Source organism: Ambystoma mexicanum, chromosome 14, assembly GCF_040938575.1.
Source record: "Ambystoma mexicanum isolate Mex_15411 chromosome 14, UKY_AmexF1_1, whole genome shotgun sequence".
Taxonomy (NCBI): Eukaryota; Metazoa; Chordata; class Amphibia; order Caudata; family Ambystomatidae; genus Ambystoma; species Ambystoma mexicanum.
The window spans coordinates 68,334,641-68,361,497 of NC_090940.1; the positions used below are offsets into that span (position 1 = coordinate 68,334,641).

Sequence of the window (26,857 nt, forward strand, 5' to 3'; positions counted from 1 at the left end):
CGTCTGTGTCCCACTTCCACTCCCTGAGGACCCCCCCCATCCAGGTGATCCTACCGCGCTGGTCCACCCCCAGGACCTGGATCCAATAGCGATGGCCGTGTCCTGGCCACCTGGATGACAGATCCCCAGATACTAGTAAGTGAGACACCTTCAGGTTTCTCACTTGACCCACACCTGAGTGGGACCTGTAGGGATGACAACAAGGTTTAGTGAGTTCAATCAGTTTATTTCTGTGAGCCTGCACGAAGGACACAAGCTCTCTTCCAGCCGCCTGCCAACCGCCTCTGCTGTCACGCGACACCACTCGCTCAAACCATCACAAGGCTTGCATGACAGCACAAGGATATAAGAAATAGCAACTCTCCACATATCTTCCCCCTTAGGAGAAATAAACTGTACACTACAAAACTAAATATACTAAACATAATCTCCAAACAAACAAAAACACAAATAGAGAAATAGTGGGAACAATTATGATGAGACCCCACATCAAAACAATAGGCAAAAAAAAAATATACAACCTATGAAATAAACAATAGTAGTAAGTTAGTTCGCCTTAAATTCTTTTCCCAATAAATCTTAATACACATAGTCAGTCAACCAGACAGGCCTTAACCTTGTCCTTGGGGAATTGACAACTGTGTTATCCTCTCCAGCACTCGTCTTCGTACTGGCATTTTCCTCCAACAAGCTTCCCTTCTCCTTGTTCTCATTCGAATCGCACGCTCTTGCAATCCTCCCCTTTGACCATACTTCTCCTCCTTCCAAAATCACCACGCTATTTTTCACCGCACATATCTTCGGACCCAAAAACCTACTCTCTACACATTTATTCACCAACCTGGGATTCTTCACATATACCATCTCTCCAACCTTCAAGTTCCTAACTTTCACTCTTTCTCTGGCATCAAACCACTCTTTATTCTTCTCCTGACTCACCGTGATGAGTTTCATAATCTGATCCCTATCTACTTGAGCAACTCTGGCCATCCCTAGCCATCCTGGACAAAGCCTTGTCCCCGGTTCTCTGCCTTTCATGGACACGAACAGAGAAACCCCTGTCACTAAATGTGGCGTAGTTATATAGTTCCATGTCTCCACGGCTGTTTCATCCTCATAGCCATTTGCAAACCTCCTTTCAGATATCTATTGACTCTTTCTACAAGGCCATTTCTGTGAGCCCGCACGAAGGACACAAGCTCTCTTCCAGCCGCCTGCCAACCGCCTCTGCTGTCACGCGATGCCACTCGCTCGAACCATCACAAGGCTCGCGTGACAGCACGAGGCTATAAGCAATAGCAACTCTCCACAGGACCCTTGAATATATAAGCCTCCTCAGGTGCAGGCCATTAGAACAAGAAGGTGGAGCAGTAGTAGGCGTTACCAGATGCAGTTGCAACAGCAGAAGTAGAAGCAGAGGAATGAAGATGCCAGAACCGCTGCGGTCTTCGATGCACAGTCCGGTCCTGATAGGGTCTTTGGTGTAGAAAACCTAAACTGCAGAGGCCGCACAGCAGGAATCAGTAAACTGACAAGCTGCCCCGTGAGAGAGAGAAGCTCCATTCATATGGTACCTGGATCCGATGGCTGGCGAGCACCGGAGTGCAGGAGGAGCAAGGCAGGCTCCTTTCCCAAGCATTGCAGACTGCAGGAATGCGACCGAAGTTGTCGGATGGTCAGGAAAGCACAGAAGAAGCAGGGGCAGGAGTTCGAGCGGACGCATGTGGAAAAGCCGGTGAGTTGGCATATGGTAGGAAACCCCGAAAAGCTCTGAAGTCGAGAGCTGCCCGCTGAACAATGTTTTGAATACCGAACGAATGCAAGGAAGCTATATGGGCAATATACACACTTTAAAGGAAAGCCATAAAAGAAATGTTACAATTGTTATTGCCAAGATACAGAGGGGCAATGTTGAAACATGATAAAAAACTGCATTGCCAAAGTAAAGAGGGGGCAATATTGAAGGAGAGCAATAACCACCATTGCCAAAGCAAAGAAGGGGCAATACTCCAGAAAACCCATAGCCTGCATTGGCAAAATAACAAGAGAACAATATCGCAGAGAAATTATAACTGAGAAGGAGGCAATAGTTAAGCCATGCACCAGCAAATATTGCCTAAGCTAAGGAAGGGCAAATGAGATCAAGAGACAATGTCAACAGTTGTTTGATGTGGAGTTACGAAATAAAGAGTGGAAGGAGAGAAACCATCCTTGTAAGAAGTGTCAAGGAGGGGAGGAATGCAACCTGCATTTCCTAGGGCACATAAATCAGTGGAGCAAACAGCTTCAATGTGTATTGTGTTCTCACAGTAGAAATTGTGAATCTTGATGTGGTTGAAAGTCAGGAACTTTTCTAACGAAAGCCTTACCACAGAGGGATTGTTAGTGGTAGTCCTGGCAAGTTAGTGAACCAGGAAAAAGACATTGAAGTACTACATTGTGGTTAAAGGTTGCAAAGGAAAGAGAGTGGCAAAACTGCTGTCTTTTGATGAATTGTGGTAAAAACCATTTTGACAAAAACCATTGTTGTGAAACCAGAAGAATTATGGCAGTGTTTTGTTTTTCGACGAGAAGGCCATTCTGACAAACTATTGGCGTGAATCCAGAAGAATTGTGGAAGTATTTGTTTTCCAAGAAGAAGTGACATTAAGATTGCAGCTTGAAGATAAAGACTTTTCTTTCGTTTTGTGACAACTTTGTCAAATGCAAAGTGAACGACTTTTGGAGTGAGAAGAACTTTATGATTAATACTTTGCTATATAAAGGAACTTTATTATTTGGAACTTTTATTGGAAATCCTGCTGTAAAGCTGGGGAAGAGGATCCAACCCAAGCTACAAGGATATATTAGTATCAGGTTCAAGTTGAGTATAACTATTGTTTATGTTACACTTGAATTGCCATATTTAACTTTTATGAGTTTAATGTATGTACAAGTGTGATGGACAGCTTCTTTTGATTAATGTTGTTTCCTTTAGTTTCATTATTTTAGGCAGGGAAATCGTCTTAAGGGTAGGGATGGTGAGGCGTTTATCACACCCTTTTCAGTTAATAAAATGGCTACTCGTGGAAAACATTTACCAAGTTGTCCGCCTCGCATTTCTGACCCTTCACACCAGTCAACCACCTACAGGTCATCCCAAGGCAATACCGAGAATTTCATGAGGTGTTCATGGAAACTACAGAAAACCAATTACCTCTCCATCTCCCAGCCGGCAGCCGGTTGTTTGATTGAGCTACTGCCTGGTGCTCATGTACCCTTTGGAAAAATGTACATTCTACATAACCTCTCATTACTCCGAAATTGGAGCTTTTCAATGCCATATTGAAAACTGACATGTCAACTCTAAAAGAAATTGCGAATCATACAAGATTCGGCAGCTAGACTCATCATTAATATTAGCCGTCATGATCACATCTGCCCTACCCAGCAATTATTTTACTGGCCCTTAGTCAGAGAAAGATGCATTTTATCACTTCTCGGAACAGCTCCGGATTAGTTAGCCAAATCAATCTCCTCTCACAAACCGGCCAGACTTTTAAATTTATCCAACAAGAGCCGCCCCCCCCCCCTTTCAAATCATTCACCTGAAATTGGTGTGGCAGAAGATTTCTGTCCTCGTTATTCACCTTTGGAACATGTTTACTCAGTATCTCCGTCCATATCCATTCACGGTCAGTGCCAATGCATCTTGAAGACCTGGCTTTTCACTCAGGCTTTTCAAGACTGTTGCCACTAATAAGTCTGCTCCCTCACCTGGCACTTTGAGGCTTTCTTGCAATAAGGGCACTTTACAAATTCTCTAAATTAATATGCCGGAATCTGACCAAGGTGAAGTCCTAAGTGCTACTCTCCTTCCAACTAAGTCCAGCGAGCGACTGTCTGTAATTTTAACCACTGTGGGGGCCCTCAAACTAATCTTGGTTTAAGGACAAAAACAGTTACAAGGTGCCTTAAAGATCAAGGGGGCAAGGTATAACATGTCCCAAGAAAGTCATTAGCTAGCCATAAGCCAACTGAGAGAAGTTGTTCCCGCTAAGGTCCTCCAAACTTCTTCTAAAGCCTCAAATCCCCTGCATTCTTTGTTGACATCGAAAGAGAGCCCAAAAAAAGGTGGAGATCATTTTACTATCCAATTTTGATAGCTGAATACAACTGGCCTATCAAAACACCAACTCCTCCAGAGATGCAGCTTACACTGGCAAGACCATGTCCACAAACATAGTCCCATTCAGGTCAGGCCCACGCATCCTCACCTGTGGAGTCTGCCAAGTATCCAGTCTTACATCACTTCTCTTCAACATTTACATGTCTCGCCTTTTAGAGCTCACTAACAACTCAGTCCTCACATGCTTCAAATATTCAGACGAAACACGAATTACAAACTGACCAACAGCTCATTCTCAAATAAACTGAATTGGGAAACTTGCCTTGAGCAGGTCGACAAATGATTGACCACAAATTGACTAGGAATTAAATTAATGCAACCAAAACTAGAATGGTGATTTGCAGCAGGACTGATCCCACGTCAATCTCCTGGCCTGAAGACGGGAACAAGCCTTTAAAGGATTCAGCCTATCAAAAACCTCAAACATTTCATAGATAGCGATCGCACACAGTAACGCAGGCAAAAGCAAGCATAAGAAGCATCTTCTTCTAATTTCGAACTATCTGCCGCATCACGCCATATTTGATTTTACGAAACCGAACCATTGCAGTCAGCAAACGTGTATAATCCTGGTTAGAATATGTCAACAGCCTTTATGTGGGCTTCCCAGAAAATGTACTAAACCAATTACAAAGAGCCCAACCTGGTGCAGCCAGACACCTCCTGAGACTCCGAAGACAGGAAAAATGCATCCTGGCTCACCAACCACTTCACTGGCTCCCGGTCAAAAGGTAGGACAGAATTTGAAATCCTCTATTTTATCGCCCACCGCACCTCCCAGAGCAGGGGGTCTGAATCCACCAAGAGAACATTCACCTATTACAAGCCAACCAGAGTGGTTAGATCCAGAAACAAGGCCCTAAATTGTCTTCATGCATTTCATGCCACGTTTCTTGAGCCTTTAATCATGCTAGCACCTGGCACATGGCTGCGATGGAAACAGGAAGCAATCGGTCATTCAACACTGCGCCCTTTCCAGGATTGTGGGGAACGTGGTTTACATACCCTGCACAAGATGGAGCGCTCACGTACGCAAAGTGCAAACGATGCTGTCGGAGCCGGCTTTATCTAATCAGGAGGTCACCTAAGGAGATGCAGCCCTTCAGTGTTCCTGTTTGTCCTCTTTGTTTTTGCCGCCGCTTCCCATGATCCCTCCTTTTACTCTCCTTACCGTCACAGCTTTTACTCGTTCCCTTATCTGTATTCCTCGGCTGCACTTTCCTGTGTATACAACTAGCCCATCTTGTGCCTCCTATATTTGTCTGGTCTACAGTTCATTGGGTTTTCCCATCAGGTTTTTTTCCCTGGGCATTCGCCCTTTATTGTACTGCTTCTTGTTTTACCCAAGGGGGGCTATTGCAGTGTGGAGAGTGTCACAAGCAGCTCTTCTTGCACGAAGAAGATCAGCATTCAGGTAAAGGTCATGCCTTACACATATTCCTGACACTTTTAGCAACCAGAACTGTCATAGAGGATCTCCCTTCTCATTTCTGTCCACGGTGCAATGGAACTCAATCCTGAGGCATCTGGGCACAGAGGAAGATCACCTTGAGAAAATACCTGAAAAACTGGCGTCTCTCATGACCACAATGTTCATACTACCGTAACACACATAACGAGAAAGACCAAATAGAAGCAAGCTGGGCCATTCACAATCAATCACCATCCCGACTCACAATCAAAAGCCCATGTGGAAACAAGCTGACGAATTGACACAACCCACACCTTGTGAAAATTAGCCATGTGTTACATTTAGATACAATTTTGAAATATAGCCGTGCATAACATTGAGATAGAATTGTGAAAATTAGCTGCGTGTACCATTTAGATAGAATTGTGAAAATTAGCCATGTGTTACATTTATATAGAATTTGGAAATAGCTACACATCACATCTAGATAGAATTGTGAAAATTAGCCATGAGTCACATTTGAGGATAGCTCAGGGGCAATGCACTCGCCTTGGAAGCAAGACGAGGCGGAGCAACACAGGTTCGATCCCCGTTTCCGCACTTAGAAACCTCTGGGTATTAAGTGCGTTATAAATAAACAATTATAAATGAAATGTTAAAAAAATATAATTATAAAATTAATTATAAAAGATTAGCCATGCATCACATTTAGACAGAATTTTGAAATGAGCGAAGCGTCACAATTTAGCCACCTAGAAGAACTTTGAAAGTACCCAATGTATTAACCACCCCTTTCCTGCTACCCTCCTACACAACTTGATTGTACTATACATGCCATCAGCTAGCCAAATTACACACAATCACACACCCAACATAACCAACACTCGCATACAACAACCACCCCAGGCACTGGACTTTAACCCTACGGACAAAACAAGCCAGTGCACACAACCATAACCTTAAATACCAGCCAATGTAACACATAAAACACACACTAACATAACAGACATTCACAAAAACCCCAGGCATTGGGCCTCACCCTTAGATAAAACAAGCGAGTGCACAATCAACCCATCTGCAACCCAACACACACGGATGCCAGTTTCTCCTGGTTGTGGACCTATCCTATCACTCTACCCTCACTAACCAACCATGTCCTCTTTCTTGCAGATCAAAAGACAGCAATATGGACCAATGGATGGAGGATTGCAGATCACTCTCATTTACCGTTTCACATATATCGATAAGCGCTTTTTCAAAACAATTTTCATTTTATTATGAATAAATATTCAATGTTTAAAAACAACAACAAATTACAAAAAACATTATCTACACAAAATGATCACAACCTATCTTGGACTCACATATCTCTTCCCACTTTGCATTCACTCTCATTCAATCTCCACACACTTTCTTCATTACATCCACAGATTACCCTCTACAATAGGTCACTCCAAACAAAACTATTCAACACATTTTTGGTTCCCTATGTCCATTTTCAGGTGACTCAACCGGTCTGTAAATATCTCTGCAGATTCTTGGTCGACACGTGTTTCGGTTGTCAATATTGGACTTCATAAGTAGTGTCCATTCGATCATGCAACCTTCATCAGGACAAAGGCAGGAAACTAAATTGATCCTTCCACACACTGTAGAGTGAGCCACACCACTTCGGTTTACAGGGTACACAAATACTTGTCATCACATTATAGTCATTAGTCCAATGGAGAATTTCTTTAACAAGGTATAAGATACCTATGCGCATCATAGACTCATATTTACTGTCAATCAGTGCCACAAAGTGCCTCTCAATCTTGTGTTAGATGCTTCACCAATATAGACTTCCTATTTAGTTGGATCTCATCAATCTGAGTAAATATATTCATGCACTCGAATTCTCAAAAAAACGCAACCGGCATACGCCTTCACGTCACTTTTCTACATCTATCTACATAGCTCTTCATGCATCTTTAGCATACGCTCGAGAGAAGACGCCCCCTGCTCCTATTCAGCCCAGATAGTGCCGACATGCTTCTCTTCCCCATACACCTCAATATCTCCTGGGGGACTGTTTGGAAGGTTAGAGGGTCGGTACCAGCTCACATCATTCCTGTGCCTTATCACCAAGTCAAATGCCTGACATCTAATCCCTAGTTCCCATTGCAATTGGGCTGGTGGGGTCTAGGGACATAGAAATCAAATGCTTGAGGAATTGGTTTTCGAAAGTGAAGGGTGAAATTAACCAGATATACTCCCATGTTTCTGCCCTATATATAGCCATGGTGGTAGCCTTTGATTTAAAGACGAGTAGTTAAAAAGGGACCATCTGCTTCCCCAGCCTTTTAGAGTCTTTTGTAGGCATTCAAAATGTGAGGTGTCAAGGTTTTAGCACGGCCGACCTGTACTACGTAACCACTTCCAATTTGCAGCAAATCAGGCTCCTAGACAGTCGTCAAAAATGACCTTCGAGAGCTGTTCCTAATTGGGCACTGAATCAATTATCTTGATTTTGCTTTTGTCAATATGTATCACTTGGTTCCTTTCGGTACAGGTAACCTCAAAAGGCCTCAACGGCTTCCTTCAAAATGGAGAACCCGTTCTTTGCAACTATTACAACATCTCCTGTGTAGAGGCGGGCCAACAAGTGCACCCCTAATAGATGGTACATCCATATCCACCCCCTCCATTTCAGGGATTATCCCCATTCAGGAAGAGAATTGACAGTGGTGGTGCAACAGGCAGCCCTGGCAGACTGCCCTCAAAATGCCCAAACATTATTTTTGTCTCCCGCTCCAATAGTGCCAAATTTAACAAGCCACCCGTAATACATCTTTCTTGCATCCAAGATTTCAGAGTCGAGCCTCAATTCATACAGAACCTCCCAAGTCTTGCATCTGTTCACTGATTCAATCGCAGCCCTGAGATCAATAAAAGATCAATAAAAGACCAATGAAAGATCCATAAAAGCAACATTGAGAGAGGGACAACCTTAAGTACCACATATTTTTGCACAAATTAAGAACTGAATACCTGGTCGGTGGTCCCCAGGTCAGTCACCAGGTCGATAGCCCCCGGTCAGCTCTAAATTAATCCTGAGCTGCCGACAGGCGGCCCGTCTCCCGAGTTACCAGCTTGAACCGTGCAAAGAGCAGATTCCGAAATATTTTTCCCCAAAGAGCCTAACAAAGAAATGGGGATTAGATTAACAGTTCTTTACATATTGGGGCCACTACTGCTGTTTCATAAGAGTATGGTGTCTTTATGCGGCAATTCACAGCCTCTAATATACAATGGAAAAATTGGGCCCAGAACTCCAGATCAGACTTCTGCAAGTCTCCCCAGATTCGACTGAGCCCTGGATCTTCAAGGATTTAGGGATGTTTGTGGCACTATTCATTGCCTTTCAAACCTCTGCATGGAAGACAGTATTAATGGAGAGGTCACTTTAAATTCTAACACCCCTTGCTTCACACTGCGCTGTTACAGAATTACTGCTAAACAAAGCTGAGTTGTGTTGAAGCCACACATCTCTTCCAATGATACCAGGAAGGGCAACAGCCACAGTGCTCCCCGCCACAGCAAGCACAATTAACTTCTGAAAGCCCTTTTGGTTATTGGTATTCATAAACTCTTCATTTTTTCTCCTTGTGTGGCGCTTTTTTTTCCAATTAGTGCTTTAGAGCCGGTTCTGGCCACTAATACCCTTTTGATGTAATTACCTGAAAATCTTTTCATTATAATTGCTCAAAGATGTTTCACCATCTGACATGCTGTATCAAGCTGGCCTCTGACAGTCAGCTCTTTGCCAATGTCATTTTCATAATCAGGTCCATCAGGGATAGCCTATGCACGTGTTGCTTATTGTTTTGGGCGTCAGCAATACCTCAGTGTCCAGGGTTAACCAAACTAGCAATCATTCTCAAATCCCTCGAGCGATGATACTCTGTTGTGAAACAGTAAATTCAAGAAACACTGTGCATGTTAGGAATCATGGCACAAACTCCCACAACCTTCTGAGGAAGAGGCTGTATGACGAAGCGCTAAAATCAGGCATCAAGACTCTGTGGGGAATTGAAGCCTAAATTACCAAGGACCTAAGATGAAGAGGCCGCACATAGGAATATCGAAGTAAAACAATTTTGCATTATGGAAGTCTACATTTTCCAAATCACTATGATGCTCCCTCTTGGGAGAAAAATAATTTGAGTTTAGTGAAATTGTACATTGGGAACTAAAGTGCCAAGTTCACAACATTTGTTAAGAAAGTGACTCTGTAGAGAATTTAGGCTGGTTTCAAATTGACATGCAACTCACAGGTTTAAGAGAAACATCAAATACTGGGAACCAAAGTCTGAGTGCCGGAACTCATCTCAGAAGGACACTGAGTGTAACAAGATCACTTACTGGGAATTGAAATCCAAGTACCGAGAATAATTAAAGAAAGAAAATAACATCAACACTATGACCTACTTTTCCTACTAAAGTCACTCTGTTACACTCAACCTTCCCCTCCTCTTTTCACTCTGACTCCCTACCGTCTCCTTCTTTTGGGCCCTCATCATCACCCTCTTCTTGTGCCCCATTGGCACAGCTTCTTTCTCTCTTAAGCTCACCCCACAGCTTCTCCCCGAGACCCTAACCCCTCCCTCTTCTTATGCAACATCTATCCTGCTTGCTTCCCTTTTTGACCTCTCACTTGAACTTATCTCTTGCTTCCTTCATATTTCCCGCCTTTAAACATGCTATTATTTTTCTATCCTAAAAGCAGCCTCATTTGACCCCTCGCTTCCTGCTAACGTTCGTCCTATTTTTCTTCTCCCAAAAGCTGTGGAATGGGTGGTTTATGCTCCTGTTATCTGGACTAACACTTGAAACTTTCCCTCAATCAATCTGGCATTTGACCTGTCCACTCCACTGAAACTGCTTTACTTTATGTGGATAGCTCACTCATTTCTGCTCGCCATAACAAATGTTCTTCTAGTTGTGTCTTCCAGCATTCTGTCTGGTGCTTTTTTCCCCCTTTCCAGTTTCATTTATACCTTCTTTTGTACAACAGATGTCATAACCAGTATAATAACAATTTACATAACAACATTCAAATATCAGAACCAGTATAAAGGAAATGCATATAGCAATATAGTGATTAACCATGACTGAAAAGAGATAATAAAAGTAATTCACTCTAACCAATTCTATCTAATTACAGTAAAACATGATTTGACCAATTCCTGTGCTTTTGATACTATGGATCACCCTACTCTTCCTTCTCTTATGTCTTCTGGCTATGTACACCTGTGGTTCCCGGCGTATACAAGTGAATGAAGCTACAGGGTCTCCTGGCCCAGGAAAATCTCTCCTTTTTTGGAATTTGGTGTCCCTCTATGTTTTGTTCTTGGTCCTCTTCTTTTCTCTTTCTAAACTATCCCTTTCTCCTCTCTTATTGAGCTTTTTTCATGTTGCGCTTCATGCACGAGTCCTGCCTCGAAGCACGGGGCGGGGTATTGAACCCATGTTGCTCAGTGTTGACTTGCTTCCAAGACAGGAGCTTTGCCCCGGAGCTATCCTCCCTGGCTCTTATCTCTTCTTATCTCTCCTGCCACGTTTACACAGGTGATTTACAGATCTCTCTATCTTTCTCTTCCTTCTCTGAGGAGATTCATTCTATCCTCTCCAAATGCCTCCTTGAATTGCAGGTCTGGAAAACTCACTTTCTTTGCAATAATCCTACAAATACGGAGGTATTTTAGTTTCCTGCTTCTCTTTCTAATCCCACTCCTCTGCAGTCCTGTATCTAATTTCTTCACCCTGCTTCCTACTTTTACCTCCCCCCAGAATCTTGGTGACCTGTTTAATTCTTCACTTTCATTTTCTTCTCACACCTGCACCACCACCCACACATGTCACTTTCACCACTATAATATCTGCAAAGCCTGCCCCTTTCTTGCTTTCATTGCAACAACGCATTGTTCATTTTCTCATGCCTTATTCTGCCATTTTAATTGAACTTCCTGTCGCTCAACTCGTACACATTTCAATTCAGTCATTCGGCTTCTTTTTGATTTTCCTGCCTGCGGCTCGGTTTCCGTTTTTCTTCTTTCCAGCTTCTGGCTCTCTTTTGTTTTTCTGCCTCTTTTTCACATTATCTGCATTTTCTAGAAAAGTGCTTAATGGACTCGCACCACCCCACCTCTCCGATATCTAGCTAGTTATCTCCTTACTAGCATTGTGCACTATATTGTACCGTTGATGTTCTTTTGAGCAGCACTTGGGCAAACAATTGCGATATAAGTGCCAATAAAATAGAAAATACAAATACTCAGAATTGAAATCCAAGTTCAGAGAAGAAACTGACAGTAAAAAGATCACCCACTGGAAAAGTTCTCAGAATATGACAAGAAGGGGACTCAAAAACCAGTATGTGTTGGGAATTGACATGCAAATCATCAAACTAAATGGGACAAAGTTTTCCAGAAGCCTCTGAGAATGATGATTGGGATAACAGGATTATAACATGTAACTGAAATCCTGGTTTCTCAGAATAGGCTAAGAAAGAGACTGAAAAGAACCAGTACTTGTTGGAAACTGATATGCACGCTTCCAGAACAACTTGAGCAAAAGACTACATGACCTGTGGTTTTAGATTGGGCACATCTGGGGAGTGGGGCGGGACTAAGGCCACATGACAAACCTTGTATTTAATAGAAAATGTAAATGTTATCCTGCTCTAATGTCATTTGTTTGAAGAACTCCCACACAGCACAGGAATCGAAATTAAGATTGGATAGCAGCAGCTGGGTTATGTGATGAATCTCACAGAAACCCTACCTAAAGTCTCCGCCCAGGTGGCCAGGGGAAGGCAGCCGCTACCTGATCCTGACCCTGGGGGTGGTATTAGCCAGGAGGATCACATGGTAGGAGAAGGGCCCCAAGGGAATGGGAGAACTCCCTTGGGTGAGACACAGTATTGTCTCCCTTAGAAGAGATGTCAGTGATTGGCAGAATATGTTATAGCTTGTTGTCAGAGTAAGATTTCTTCTTCTAAAGTTATTCACATGGAGGGTGGCAAAGCTTTCTTAATCATTTATTAGACACAAAACTCCCCCTCATAAAGGTGTCCACATCTATAAGGGCAAGAACTCCTGTAGTCAACAAGAGGAGGTTACATCAGAACATTACTATTCTAGGTTCTGATAGAGCTAGCACTCCTTGATTTCAAAACAATAATTGACTCATTTTAAAAGTCCTCCTGAAAACATGATTAATAATGGAAGTGAAGTTAATTCATTTAAACATGATATGCAGGGAGAAAAAGCTAATTGTAACATTAGGGACTTCAAGCGCCACAATGACCAAAGTACTGGGACGAGGAAGAGGGATTTGGAGGCATTAGTCTGCAAGGTGCATTCCAATGATTTCAATGACCCACACCTGAGAGGGACTAAGGAGTAGAAAGTCCCCCCCCAGGAGCATGCCTGGAGTAGCAGTAGCAGCAGCAGGAGAAGCAGTGGGTGGAGTACTGTGCGTGACTCCACGTTGCAGCAGCAGCCGAGATTAAGGGTCAGCTGAGACGCCAGAGCCACCACGGACTGGGAAGCGGATGCCAGTTTTGTGAGGGTCTCTGCGCTCAATCCCTGTGTCTGCTGAGATTGCATGACCGGGAAGCGTTATTTCTGAAGGCTTTCCTCATGAAGATCTTGTGTGCATAGGCGGCGCGGCAGGAGGTGTTAATTTTGAATGCTTTTCCCAAAGTGAAGTGTGTTCCGGTGGCAGGCGAGCACCAGAGCACTTCTGAAGCGAGGCCCGCTCGTTCCCTGACCGGCGTGGACTGCACTTGGTGAGTTCACTTGTTGAATGAGAACGCCTGAACACTCTGATCGCCGGCTGGCCCGTGTTGCTAATTTTGAATACCAAACTAATGTTAAGAGGCAGAGGTGGAGGATTGGGCGCAACTTTGCATACCAAAATAATGCTTATCAGCTATGGTAACATAATCAGAACATTGGGGGAAATTGGAATTCTAAAGATGATAAAAACCACCATTGCCAAAGCCAAAGGAGGGCAACAGTAAAAGACATTTACAGCACCCAATATTGCCCCAACCCAAACAGGGCAGTTAGGAAGATTAATTGTAAAATATATTATCACCAAAAGGAAGAGACAAACATTAAGAAAGACCCAAACAAACATTACCCAGACCCAAGCAGAGCATGGGTGATAAAAGGCCTTTGTCAGCATTTGATTGACGCAAAAGTGGGGAAGCAAGTGTCGCAGAACAATTGCCCTCCTGATAGGGGTGTCACGGTATTAGATTTATGACGGTACCATAACCTTCTTGCCAAATGACGGTATATCATGGTTATCGCGGTATAGCAGGTGGAGTTAACTAATCTTGACAAATATTTTCTAAAAAGGTGATAAATTGACAGATTTATCATCACAAACAAAACCAGGCACCCAGGGCCAGAATTGGGCTTTTCAACATACTTTCCACTGAAATGCCTTGCTTCCACCAAACACAAACACACGTGTGGAGAGGAGGAGGGGGGGAGCCCTGCTGCAACTGGCAAAGCAAACTGAATAGCTTTTCTTAAGTGGTCATTTAGGCTTTATGCTCCCCCACTGGCTACTGGTGAAGATGAACATGTTGCCATCTTGATAACCTGCATGCCACCGATCAATGGAGACTGATGGTAGTATACGATTGTGCGCATATACATACACAGACACACAGACACACAGACACACACACACACACACACTTTACGTTACAGCCTTTAGTTTACTTGCGGGCCAAAAGGTGTTCAGTAATCACGGACATGTTACCCTTTGGTATGGCAGCAGGGAATACCCACAGAGATGAGTGAATTTCGCAGTGTGACTTATTATATGTAAATTCAATGATAGAACCAGGGAAATCCCCCATTGCCATATGTTTAGAGAACATTATCCATTATAAATATATAAACCCCAAAGCCGCCAACCCAAAGTAAACCCTTTTCCTTCTTGGCACTGTATCTATTCTTCCTATTGCTAACATATTGATTTTGTGTCAGGCACGTGTGGTTTATGGAATGGCATTAAAAACTGCTCCAACTGAAACTACTTGGCAGACGCCACATCCAACAGTGCAAGACCAAGACTGCGCAGCACTTGCTTACTGCAGCCTTTCCAAATCAGATTGAAAAGCACACTTTACGGTATGAACGGTATAACGGTATAAACAATGTGACGGATATTATTGTTCAATTAAGTGGTTCACGGTATCTTTAACGGTATACCGTTATACCATTACATCCCTAACTCCTGATAGTCAGTATTCAAGAGGAGAAGAATAGAATCTGCATCTCAGGTGGCAATCCCAAGGGTAGCACCAGTAACATCAATGTGTTTTAGATTAACCCATCAGAAGAAGCCCATACTGAAGTTGTTGATACGGATTTTGTTGAAACCAAAAGACCTTGTTGTAGCAGGGTAGCTGCCCTCCTGATACCTAGCACTCAGGGGGAGAGAAGAATAGTCTGCAATACAAGTGGCATAAACAGCACCAATGTGGTTCATGCGTTTACGGAAGAAGTGTTTGTTACTGAAGTTGCCAAGTAAACTTTACCACAGAAGGATGTGCAGTAGTGTATGGTTCTGGCAGGCGAATATACCAGGACAAGAGGCCTTGTAGTGTTAGACCTGGCAAGTGAGTGGACCAGGTGGAAGATACTAAAGTACTCGTCTCGGGAGGATATCTCAGGGGTAACGTGGTTACCTTGGGAGCAAGACGACACAGAGCAACACAAGTTCGATCCCTGGGTCTGCACTTAGAAACCTCTGGGTATTAAGCGCATTATAAATAACAAATTGTCAAATTGTCAAATTGTACTGTACTGTGGTTAAAGACTGTGGAGAAGAATGAGTGCCAAAGCAACTACCTTATATTTTGAATCATTGTGGAATCATCCTGACAAGGTATTTCTATTGCCAATAAGGAACTGTGAAAGTGCTCTTGGTTCTGAAGAAGTGGTCTTGAACTTTTTTTTGTTACCAGTAGAGAAACACAGATTTGTTATTTCTGTTGGAGCTGTGAGGAAGTCCTGTTGAGAGACTTGTTGGAGCAAGAAGAACACTGTTTTCCAGAACTGTGTTATAAAAGTGAACTTTCCTATTTTGAACTGTGGATGCAAAATTCCTGCTTTGAATCTGGGGAAAGGAACCTTACTCGGGTCACAAGGAGATAAAGGTTTTACGTAAATGTTTGATATAACTGTAGTTTTGTTATATTTTGAATTGCCATACATTTCCTTCATATGTTTGTTGTATGTATAAGGGTGAGGGACAGATTCCTTATGTTAGAGTGTTTCCTTTAGTTATTTTGATAGGCTGGGAAATTCTCTTTAGGTTAGGGATGGTGAGGTGTTTATCAAACTCTTTTAAATTAATCAAATGACATCTTATGGAAAACCATTACAAAGTTATCTGCCCCACAGTTCTGACCCCTCACAGTATCTGGAGTTAATCCGTAAGCAGGAGCTAACGCTGGAGAACTAAGAGTTAGTACTGTGATGAATCCATGGACATCATCCCTTCTCTGCCTGGGATAACCCCCTTCCCCCATGTGGCCAGGGGACGGCAGCCGCTACCTGATCTTGACCCTGGTGTGTCTTTATGAGGGAGGACCACTTCGGGGGAGGTGACTCTCAGGGAGACTCTATGGCATCAGTAGAGGAAATCATATATCCTCCTTTCTCCTTAAACAATGCTTCCTCAGTCCCCCATGCCTTAATGGCACATTGTTGTCCTTACTCCCCACCTCTATGTAAAGTTGGTGTGTCCAAACTTCAAATGAGAATATGCGGCCCACTGCAACGAGGAAGAGGCATAGAGTGGTGAAGATCACTCCCCAGGCAGTTCGATATCCATTTCCTTCAAGTGATCTACAACCTAACTTTCCCTCCAACATGATTGAAAATACTCCTTCAAACTCTGCATACAAGTAATTTAACTTGCCATTTAAAACTACCGAGAACACCTTCCCAGACTCTGTCCACAAGATATCACAAATTGACTTCCCTTCTTCTAAAGAAAAAAGTCCTGCCAAGAGGAAGCTGAACCGAGTTATGAAGTTCAGTGAAGGTCCAGAACTTAAGCACACACAGGTTGTTGCAAGCGCATATTGGCCGGCAGGACATTTGAACAGCAAAGCCAGCTAACAGGGAGGAGCTTGCTGGAGTGGTCCAGTTCTCTCGGTACTGATTGAGGGACTGCTGGGGAAAAAGCAATGTCCGTGGAGCCAACTGACTCACGGGAGAAACCGAAGGAGGCACACTGCAGAGTTTGGTATGTCGCAGGAACGCCAAAGAGGAAGGACAGCTTCCTGCATGCAGCTATACCGAAGGGAAGCCTCTGCGCTGTTGGGGAGCGCGGAATAGACGAGCGAGAGGCCATTCCTGCTACAGCAAACGCGTGTGTCTGCCTGAGGGAAGAGGGGACACCGGAGCATTTCAGAAATGGGACCAAAAGTGAACAGAAGTAAATAAAGCGAATGAGAAGGAATGAAAAGTGCTGCATTTCTTAAAGAAACAAACAAGAAATACATCCAAGGAACAGCCAAGTCATGCAATACGCATATGAGAAAGCCCTGGCAGGAGAATATTTCAAATCAAAAGCGTTTTGTGTATGAGAACAGGAGTTTGCATATAAGAAAAGCCTTGGCAGGAGAGTATACCAGGCATTGCAAGTCATAAGTGTTTGTGTTTGATGAAAAGAAGTGTTTGCATATGCGAGAATCCCAGAGGAGAGTACACTGGGAAAAAAGAAATTGGACAATCTGTAAAATGCACTACATGAGAAAATCCTGGTAAGGATACATCAGAAAGTAATCAAAGAGTGGGATTGAGAAATATCAATGAGTAAGAAGAAACCTGGCAGGAGAGTACACCAGGTAGTATATCAAGAAACAGACTGTCAGCCAAGCTACTTTGTATATTAAGTATATTTGATCTAAAAGAACTTAAGGAACCAGTATAAATCGGAGTGGAGAGAAATCCAGGGGAAAGGAATCACCCACTAGAATTGTGAACTTCATTCTCTTGGAACTGTTGAACATTTGTGCACCTTCTAAGGCAAAAAGACATTGCCCTTGTCACCTTATTTTTATTTTTTGCATTTATATCAGCGCACAAAGGCCAGAGGCATCTAGGCGCTAGTTACAATGGGTATGGTTTCACAAGTTGTTGTTAGGTGTTACAGGTAATTTGCATAGGCAGCACAAGTCTGCACCAGTCATAATAAGTAGATTGCAGAAATGATACATTTGTGGCACAAGTCCTGATAGGTAGGTTACGGGAATGAAACATTTGCAGCACAAGGCTGCACAAGTCGTAATAAGTAGGTTGCAGGAATTATACATTACTCCATTCACGCCATGGTTCATTTTCAATCATTTGTATGGAGGAGTGGAGGGCGGAACACAACTTGAGTTTCTGCTGCCTCCTTTCCTCTCCACCATACAAATAATCCAGCATTTGCACCGGCATGGATTTTCATCCCGGCGCGAATGCGGGACATCCCTATGGGGTCCGCCAGCTTTATGCAACAGCATAAAGCTGGCGGACCCCATCGGGATCCATTGTACACACTGCATGCAATCATGGCAGGGAGCATGTACAATTACAATTAAATATAAATGCTGCCTGGAATGCCAGGATGGCAGCCAGCGTTTACTCCCTTTGCACGATGGAGTGAAAAAGTGCAGGGCAAAAGGCGACGTAAACACGTGTGCGCCGCCTTGTGCCCTGTACTTTTGTACTCTGTTGTGCAAACGATGAAAATGTGGCGATAGAGAGCCATTTACATTTCAGTGCAAATGTAACTGCTCCCCACCGTCAAATTACGAATTTTTAGAACAGAAGCTCCAATGTGTCCAAAATGTGTCCCCAAAAACTAGGACACTGCATTAATAAATCATCAGATAAGGACCACACAACCGAGCCAAACCAAAACTAGAATGCAATAAGCAAACATACAGCGATTAAGCCCTTTGGCCCTCACCTTCTTTGTCAGCAGGCCTCAGGTTGGCCAGCGCAACAACCTGGTGCCCGGCTGCGACACACTGCATCATGTTGTAAGTGCTGTCCTTGCCACCACTATGAGAGAGAGAGAGAGAAAAAAAGGATGACAATGTGCGACAAAGGGGATGGACATTCAGCTGCAAACCTCTGAGACTACAGCCTGAAGCCAGTACAAACGGAGCAGTCGATAAACACTGTACTCTCCAAGTATGGCTCTGATACTCAGTAGCATGCTGAATTCATAATTATCTAATTTCTCTTTCAAACAATCCCGTCAACACGAGCTTGCTGACTCAATTCACTGTTATTCTGATGCTTTGAAGCCAATGCAAGAAAATGGCGTGACATTATCTGCCCAGCAACTGTTTATATGGTCAGTTGTTCAGTAACTAGTGATGTAGGACTCCTTTTGTTCACATTCTGACCAATCAAAAAACCGGTGGGAAGCAAGTTAGCAAACTGTGAATCCATGCTACCCCCAAGCACATAATGCACAATGCAACCAGTGCATAATGCACCGTGGCAGTTTCACCGTGTTATGCTATGTTATTGGGACTTGTACAGCGCAGCGCTGCCATTGTTCATGGTCTCCAGGTGCTTAGACAGATTTGAAAAGGAAGGGGGTTGTGAAGGTTAGTTGGGATGAGAGGAAAAAGTGCAAGACAGCTGTGATGTGTTGTTGGTAACTTCAGTTCGGAAATAAACAGTCACTGAATGCTGGTATGATTTTGGTTGATTGCCATTTGTATGTTGTATGCAGGCGTTTTCAGTGTGTGTTGGGTGTTGTGGAGAGATAGGACAGTGTTTGTAGTTTCGGGGTCTTATGTCAGAGGTTTGTGTCAAGTTAGTTATGTAATGGGTGGCGGATATGCTGAGTGTTAGGAAGTTAGAGTAATTAATAAACAATGCAACACAATGGCTCCCCTCAAAATCTTCCAAGTGCAATGCATTGGCTATCTCTGTATTTCATCTAAGTGTGGTGTGTTTGCTATCCTCCTAGACCTATTTGTTCTACGCCTAAGCTAGCTTCACCATCTTCTACGTGCAGTGCATGGCTACCCTTTACGTTTTCAGAGTGAAAAAGAATGGCTAACCTACAAACCTCATCAGGAGCAGTAGAGGACTATCCTTTGCAGTTTATCTAAGACTGACCTTCACAGTTCTTCTAGATGCAGTACATAGGCTAACCGCAATACACAGGATGACCTTCACAGCTCTTCTAGATGCAGCACATAGGCTAACCACAATACACAGGCTGACCTTCACAGTTCTTCAAGATGTAGTACATAGACTAACCACAATACCCAGGCTGACCTGTACTAACCACAATACACAGGCTGACCTTCACAGTTCTTCTAGATGCAGTACATAAGCTAACCACAATACACAGGCTGACCTTCACAGTTCTTCTATATGTAGTACATAGGCTAACCTGCACAATTCATCTAAGCGCACCACACGGGCCCCGTCCCTCCTTATCTGTCCCTCGCTACCCTTTGGCCATTTTTCTTTTATTTTTCATTTTTCATTTTCATTTCTTTCCCATTTTCTATTTAAGTGCATTTTCCTTTTCAATATTCGTTTCCCTTGTTTCATGTTCTCCTTTCTTAGGATCCTTCCAATACTTCTCCTTTCCCCTCGTCATGCTTCCCTTTTCCAAGCTTCCCTCTCTTCCCCTTTTCCTTGGAGGTCTCTCTTTCCGACCGCTTTTGCACCCCCCACAGGTGCTACAATGGTAAAACAAGAAGCACAGTGCAAGACAGCATAAGGTTAAGAGTAGGTGGTAGTAATATAGGAGTGGTAGGCTTTTACCCAAGCACAGTAATGGTTGTACTCCCCGCCCATACCACCTTACCTCGTTGTAGCTGTAGGTTGTTCCGTCCGGTGTCCATGTACGAATAGGGGCAAACAGGGAATGGGAACTGTCACGGGGTGCCCTTTGCCTCTGGCCCTTCACAGGCTGCCCTCGGTCTTCCTGCTAAGTATGATAGGCTGGTGGTGACCAAAGTAGCGAAAGTGGGTTTAGGAATAAATCCACGTTTAATCCCCCAGTTGCCAGCTATACCCCAGAAGCGGTAGTCTTTACTAAAAGAGTTTGGCAAGATCACAAACGTCTAGAAGGGCAACAACAAAAACGCCCTTTTCAAAATATAAGTAATTCCGAGAGGCTGGCTGTTAATAGTCTAGCCACAAATCCTGGAATTATTTTACGTAAGGCGGACAAAGGAGGAGTAATCGTGATGTTGAATAGACAAGATTACATCACTGAGTGCCTCTGCCAACTAGACAACAGAGATTTTTATCAACCAATTGATGAAGATCCCACAAAAAGATTGGCCTTACTAATTACCACCAAAGTAGAAAAGGCACTAGCAAGAGGTTGGTTATGCCAGCAGGAAAGCAACTACTTACAAGTGAGGGAACCCATTATACCGAAATTTTACATCCTCCCGAAAATCCATAAAGCATTGGTGAACCCTCCAGGACGTCCTATAGTTTCAGGGACAGGAGCACTCCTTGAACCACTATCACGTTTTGCAGATAGGTACGTGTCAACAATGTACTCTTTCGTATAAGATACCGCCGAAGTTATTAATATGGTGGAAGATATGCAGTTTAACCCAAGGCATCAACTTCTAGTGAGTTTGGATATAGTGTCTCTTTACACTTGCATCCCCCAACAGGAAACGCTGCAAGTGTTAGAAGAGACGTTGCTGTCTAAAAGAACATAAGACAATACACCCAACAGTTTCATTTTATGGTGTGCCGAAATGGCATTGACTATTTCGGGTTTAATGGCCAGCTATACCATCAAATACACGGAACAGCAATGGGGTCTTCAGTTGCCCCTTCGGCAGCTAATCTATATGTCGAAAGATTTGAAAGAGGAATCATTTATAGCCCCACAAACCCGTTTTTCACCAATTTGGACCTGTGGCAACGCTATGTTGATGATATTTTGATTGTATGGAATGGGTCCTAGGCCCTTTTTGTTGATTTCATGGAATGGATTCATGAGCAGAATCGGTTTTTGAAGTTCACCTCAGTACAAAGCAATATAGAAATTAATTGTCTAGATGTTACAATCTTGGTTGATTTAGGGTCTAACACCCTTAAAGTGAGACCATTTCATAAACTCACCAATCGCAATTCTCTCCTTGCATTCGATAGTTGCCATTCTAGCCACACGAGGGAAAATCTACCATTCGGGCAATTTTTGCACTTGAAAAGGAATAGCTCTACAAGAGAGATCTTTCGTTTAGAGGCCCAAGCACTAGGCTCGAAATCAGAAGCTAGACGATATCCTAAAAAAATAATTAAACATGCATACAAAAGATTGACGAACAACAATCGCGGGGCACTTCTTGAATACCGCGGCAGGGCCACATATAAGAGAAATTTAGTGTTTGTTAGCACCTTCAATCCCTTAGCTAACCAAGTGGTCAAAATCATCAGAAAGAACTGGCACATTCTCTTAGGAGGTGAATGCCCTCTTGAACAACCAATGTGCGTGTTTAAAAGAGGACCTAATCTGAAAGATCTCCTGACTAAAAATGATATCACTAAAAGTTGCCCCCAACAGAGGAGCGTTACCGAGATGTGGGGCTTACCGAAGTTGGTAGGGCATGCATCTTACCAGCAGGACAGTGCAGGACAGTGCAAGTCGACATAGGACTTCATGAATTATGGTCCCAAAAGAAATGTACCAATTGCAATACAAGTAATGTCATATGCAATGTGGTGTCCTTGCGGTAAAATGTACATAGGGATGACTAAACGCAAAATAAAAGTGAGAATTTCGGAACACAAAAGCTGTATAAAAAATAAAGTGATCACAGCTCCCATGGTCAACCATTTTTTAATGTTGGACCATAAAGAAACTGATTTCAGGTGGACTGTACTTCTGCATATTGATCCAGGTGCAGATGGGGAATCAGTAGTGAAAAGATTACAAATGAAGGAAACTTGGCTTATCTTTCTGTGCAAGACAACCGAGTCAGGGCTTAATGAAGCTATTGATTGGAATAGTGAAGGTTGAAAACCCTGTTACGCGCCCCTTGGGGTTGCTGTGCAAGGCTGATAGGGCTACAAAGACACAGTGGTATAATTTACTCTTTTAGCATTGTACATGAAGAATTTAGCACAACAAATTGCTTCCGGTACCTTATTTTTAACAGCAGGAGCTTTGATGTTTTTGATGCTTCTTTGCTTGGGTGCAAGCCACGTGTCAGCCGGCGGGCTAAAACGTAGCATTGGCCAAATGCGGGCTTAACATCGAGCTAACACCCATTACCAGGTGTGAATCGTAATCCACCGATTACCAACGTTAGCCCTCAAAAGATGGCTCGACCAAGTACACATTGATCAGGTGACCGATCACGTGATTCGGGACGGCGAGAGAGAGAGACGGCGTTTCCTCTTTGATAGAAGTGACGAAGCGCGTTCGCTCTGTGCGGTGTAGCCGGCGACTGTGTCCGAGGCGAATGCCCTGCTCACAGTGTTACCTTGTAACAAGACGAGCAGCTTTCTTCGGTCTCGGAGGCGTACATGTTGTGACCTGTGTCTCTTTTACAGGAATGCAGCCTCTAGACCAAGCGCGAATGGGATCAACGGTCTCGAGCAGCAGCTCCAGCCGGCTACGCGCATTTCCTGGAACGTTCCGTTCAATACGAGGAGAGTGCCTATTGAAGGTTTTGCTGACATAGACCTGCGGCTTTTTTGATGGTAAGCCATGTATATGCACTATGTTACAGAAATGTGCATTTATACTACGAGAGACACTTTGTTGGAAGCACGGTCATAGAAACCATAGGTTGTGCTTATGTCGGCTGAGATGAGTTTTTGCAGTAGATGGCTCTACACCAGTGAGTTATCAACTCGGTGCATATTGGCAGGCCATGTTTAGCAGTGCGCAGACATGTGTGTATTTAGCAGTAAGTCACGGATGTTGTAGAATAAGGCAATGCTAGTTTAAAGCGAGAGTAAGGCACTAAGGTAGTGCTACCCAGGGCGATGCCCACTAAGGTTTAGGCGGTAGTTGCGCCTAATCAGATTCGCTTTGGTGATAAAGTGAAAGGTGTATTACGCGGCACGTTTGTCCTCAATCGGTGTATTTGTTTGTTGTTTTCAGATCTGCTAGTGTCTACTAAGAAGACGAGTTTACCGACCCGTCCATACACATTAAATGTGAACGTGTTTACGGTAAGCTCTCAGTAGGGTAGTCTAACCCCCTTCTGATTTTGGCCTTTTTTGTAATAGGTGTGCAGCTTAAACTCATAGCTGTTTTTTCCATGTCGTCCCCCCTTAGGTTATATGAAGTTCACCACGAAGATAATAAAACCTGTTTTATGTATGGTGTTTTAAAGACCAGGACCTATGATTGTTTGATAAATCACCATGTTCTCCCCCTGAAGAAGTTCTCGCATTTTACCTACTTCTGCTAGAGAAAGAAACATGTCGGGTTCATCAGTGTGTTGAACAATAGCCAACATCTGATAATTAAGTATTGAATTATTGAGTAACGCATACCAGGTTCCATGCGGATTTATTAAATTGGGACACATTGTGTAAAAGATAGTATCCTAGGTAATAGGGACTGTCTTGTGGTTTATTTTGGGAGTATTTGTCACTGTACAGAGTCTTCACATTTTGCACACACAACCGGTATAGATGACAGTAGGTTGTGGTATAGGTTTTTAGAGTCCATTATTTTTGGGTTTATTAAAAATTTTGTTAATGTATGAAATGAAAATGAAATTAAATGTGTGTTTTTAACAGTTCAGTGTCATACACTGAATTTTATAATCAATTGAATATGTTTATATAAATGTCAATTTAATAAAATATTATAATCATAAGTATTACCCAGAGGTTTTTCTGATTTGTTTACTGAGGTGGTCCTAAGTTTGGTGATTTTCATTCTAAGGGGGGCCCTCATGGGTGCCACGAGGCTCTCTAGTTTAGAAACGGTTGTAAGCCTTGGTAGGGGGACCAGTCTCGGGGCCAAGTGAAGTTTCCCCTGAGTCTTTCATGTGTTATATATAGGCTAGTGGTGTGAACCACTCAGCGCTAGGGTTGGCGTGTGGGGAAATGGAGTGGAGGGAGTGCAAGAGAGCAAATAACAAAATAAAATACACTAAACTAAACAAAATAAATAAGAGAGTCTAGTTCCCTGCGGCTACAAGAATTTCTTATTTCTCCTTAAATGGTTGGGCCAATACAGAACCTTCTTTTACCAAAGAAATCCCTAATACCTATGTCTGGATGAAGCAGTTAAGGTCAAGGTCCTCATTGAATCTGTTGGGAGTTACCATATTCAGACAGAAGATCCAGAATACCTTCTGTTTTCTTTCTTAGTCTCCACTGCATGGAAACTGAAATACCAAGTCAAGTATCTTGAACATCATTTGTGAAACGTACCATTACTCCACTATGTGTCCTTCCACTGTAGGGCATGCATCCTTTGTCCATCTTTTGGATTTGTGTAACTACCACAAGAGTTTAGTAGGTCTTGGTGTTTGGTCTACATAGATTGCAACCGGGGAATGATATTAGGAGCATCACCTCTCTGGTGTCCCGTATAGCAAGATCCTTCAATTCTTTTGGTTTTTCAGTTGAATGATTAACAGACTGTCCTGTGATTCTACGTCAAGACAGGATGCAAGCATTATGCTTTCCTTCTTTATTACTGCTCTCACAGCATTTCAAATTTCTCAACATTTTAAACTTTTCTTACTTGAAAACACATTTTTGTTGCCCGAAGCTCCTCTGGAGGTTCAAACAAAAAGAGCCGTAGAGTTTTAACCACAAAAGTCAAATGTCTTAAGAACTACAAATCCACATAATCCTTGGGTTCTGAGTAGTCCTGAGCTGCTCCTTCTGCCCTTTCCTTTAAGTAAGCCTCCCCAGAAGCCCACTCCTCTTTCTTTGTTGCTGTTTCCACAGATAAGTGAACTTTTTGTCACGCTTGCAATGTGTATAGCGTAGATACATATATAATTACTGTTTGTGTATAGTGTAGTTACATATATAATAACTGTTGTAACAACGTGCATGCGATAAATAGCATTACCGTAGGGAACGCGTTCTTAAGTGCTGGCCCGAGAAATAAAAGCTTTGTTTTTTCATTTGCGAGTATTCGCGCCTATTTCTCATTTTCTCTCATCAGGAGGTTGGGCCGGAGTAGCGGGCGAACGTGCCTGCATTAGGCAGCCGGACCCGCCTCCTTACATCGACATTAAGAGTGTAAGGCTCAGTGAGCTCGGAGCACTAGGACCCTGCGAGAGCCCTTTGCCGCCTCAGAGCGGCACGCCTAGACATAGTACCACGGGGCTCTAGGAACCAGCTGAACTACAATTGGTGCCTCCCCATCCCAGCAGGCACTGCACCACATTCAAACAACAGTCTTTTACGGAATACATGTTCTCCTAAGTGCATGGTGCGACAAGAGATTATATCCTAACAAAAGAAAAAGAATATCAAACCAGAACGCTTGCAAGACATCCCTCTGGCCTCTAAAGCAGCTGGGTTCCCTGGCAGCTCGTTTGTTCAAGCATTTGAAAATGGCACATTATCAAGGGCCCAGGGTGTCGCAAAGCACCTCCCCTGAGTGGAGCTCAGAGGAATGGGTCGAGGAGCCCACATGAGGAGGTGAAGACCTCTCCCTTTGTTTTAAGAGGGTGCTAGGTGACTCATTGTCACAAGCAATGTCAGAAGGGATGCAGCCCTTAGCACAAAGACTGGATCTGCTGGAAGCCATGCTTAACAAGCAGAAAACGGACCAGGAAAATTCCAGAAAAAGAATGGCAGATAGCCCCGGAGAGGGAACCTCAGCACGACACGAGTCAGGGGTTGAACAAGAATGCTGTAAGAAGGCTTGCAACAGGACCACCTCTTTGATGCCCCCGAGCAGCGGAAGGGGTAGACATGGGACCACAAGAGCCGATCGACCCGGTCAGTAGGCTAAAGAAAGCCTTTCGACTGAAGGCGACCGTGCCACGCTCTCGACTCCCTGCCCCAGGGGGAAATAATGAGGGGGAGGCAGAGGATGCTGGTTACTCACCGGATGATGAAGGGGGGGGAAGAAGAAGCTCCTCAAGACCCCATTGTTGGCAAACAGCCTCCGGAGGAAGAAGAGAGTCTAGCCAACATGTTTGATCCAGAGGCAATTAGACATACTAAATACAGCGAGTGGGTGCCATCGCCCAGAGTGGCGCAGTA

At 43.5% G+C, this 26,857-nt stretch overlaps 1 protein-coding gene across 1 annotated transcript in view; it reads right to left on the bottom strand.

The window, feature by feature from the left end:
- DPH6 (diphthamine biosynthesis 6) overlaps positions 1 to 26,857 on the bottom strand; it is a 785,760-nt gene that overhangs the window by 750,660 nt on the left and 8,243 nt on the right. The window contains exon 2 of the mRNA XM_069638528.1: positions 18,618 to 18,712. Coding sequence (XP_069494629.1) covers positions 18,618 to 18,712 — 95 coding nt within the window. The remainder of the gene's footprint in view (positions 1 to 18,617; positions 18,713 to 26,857) is intronic.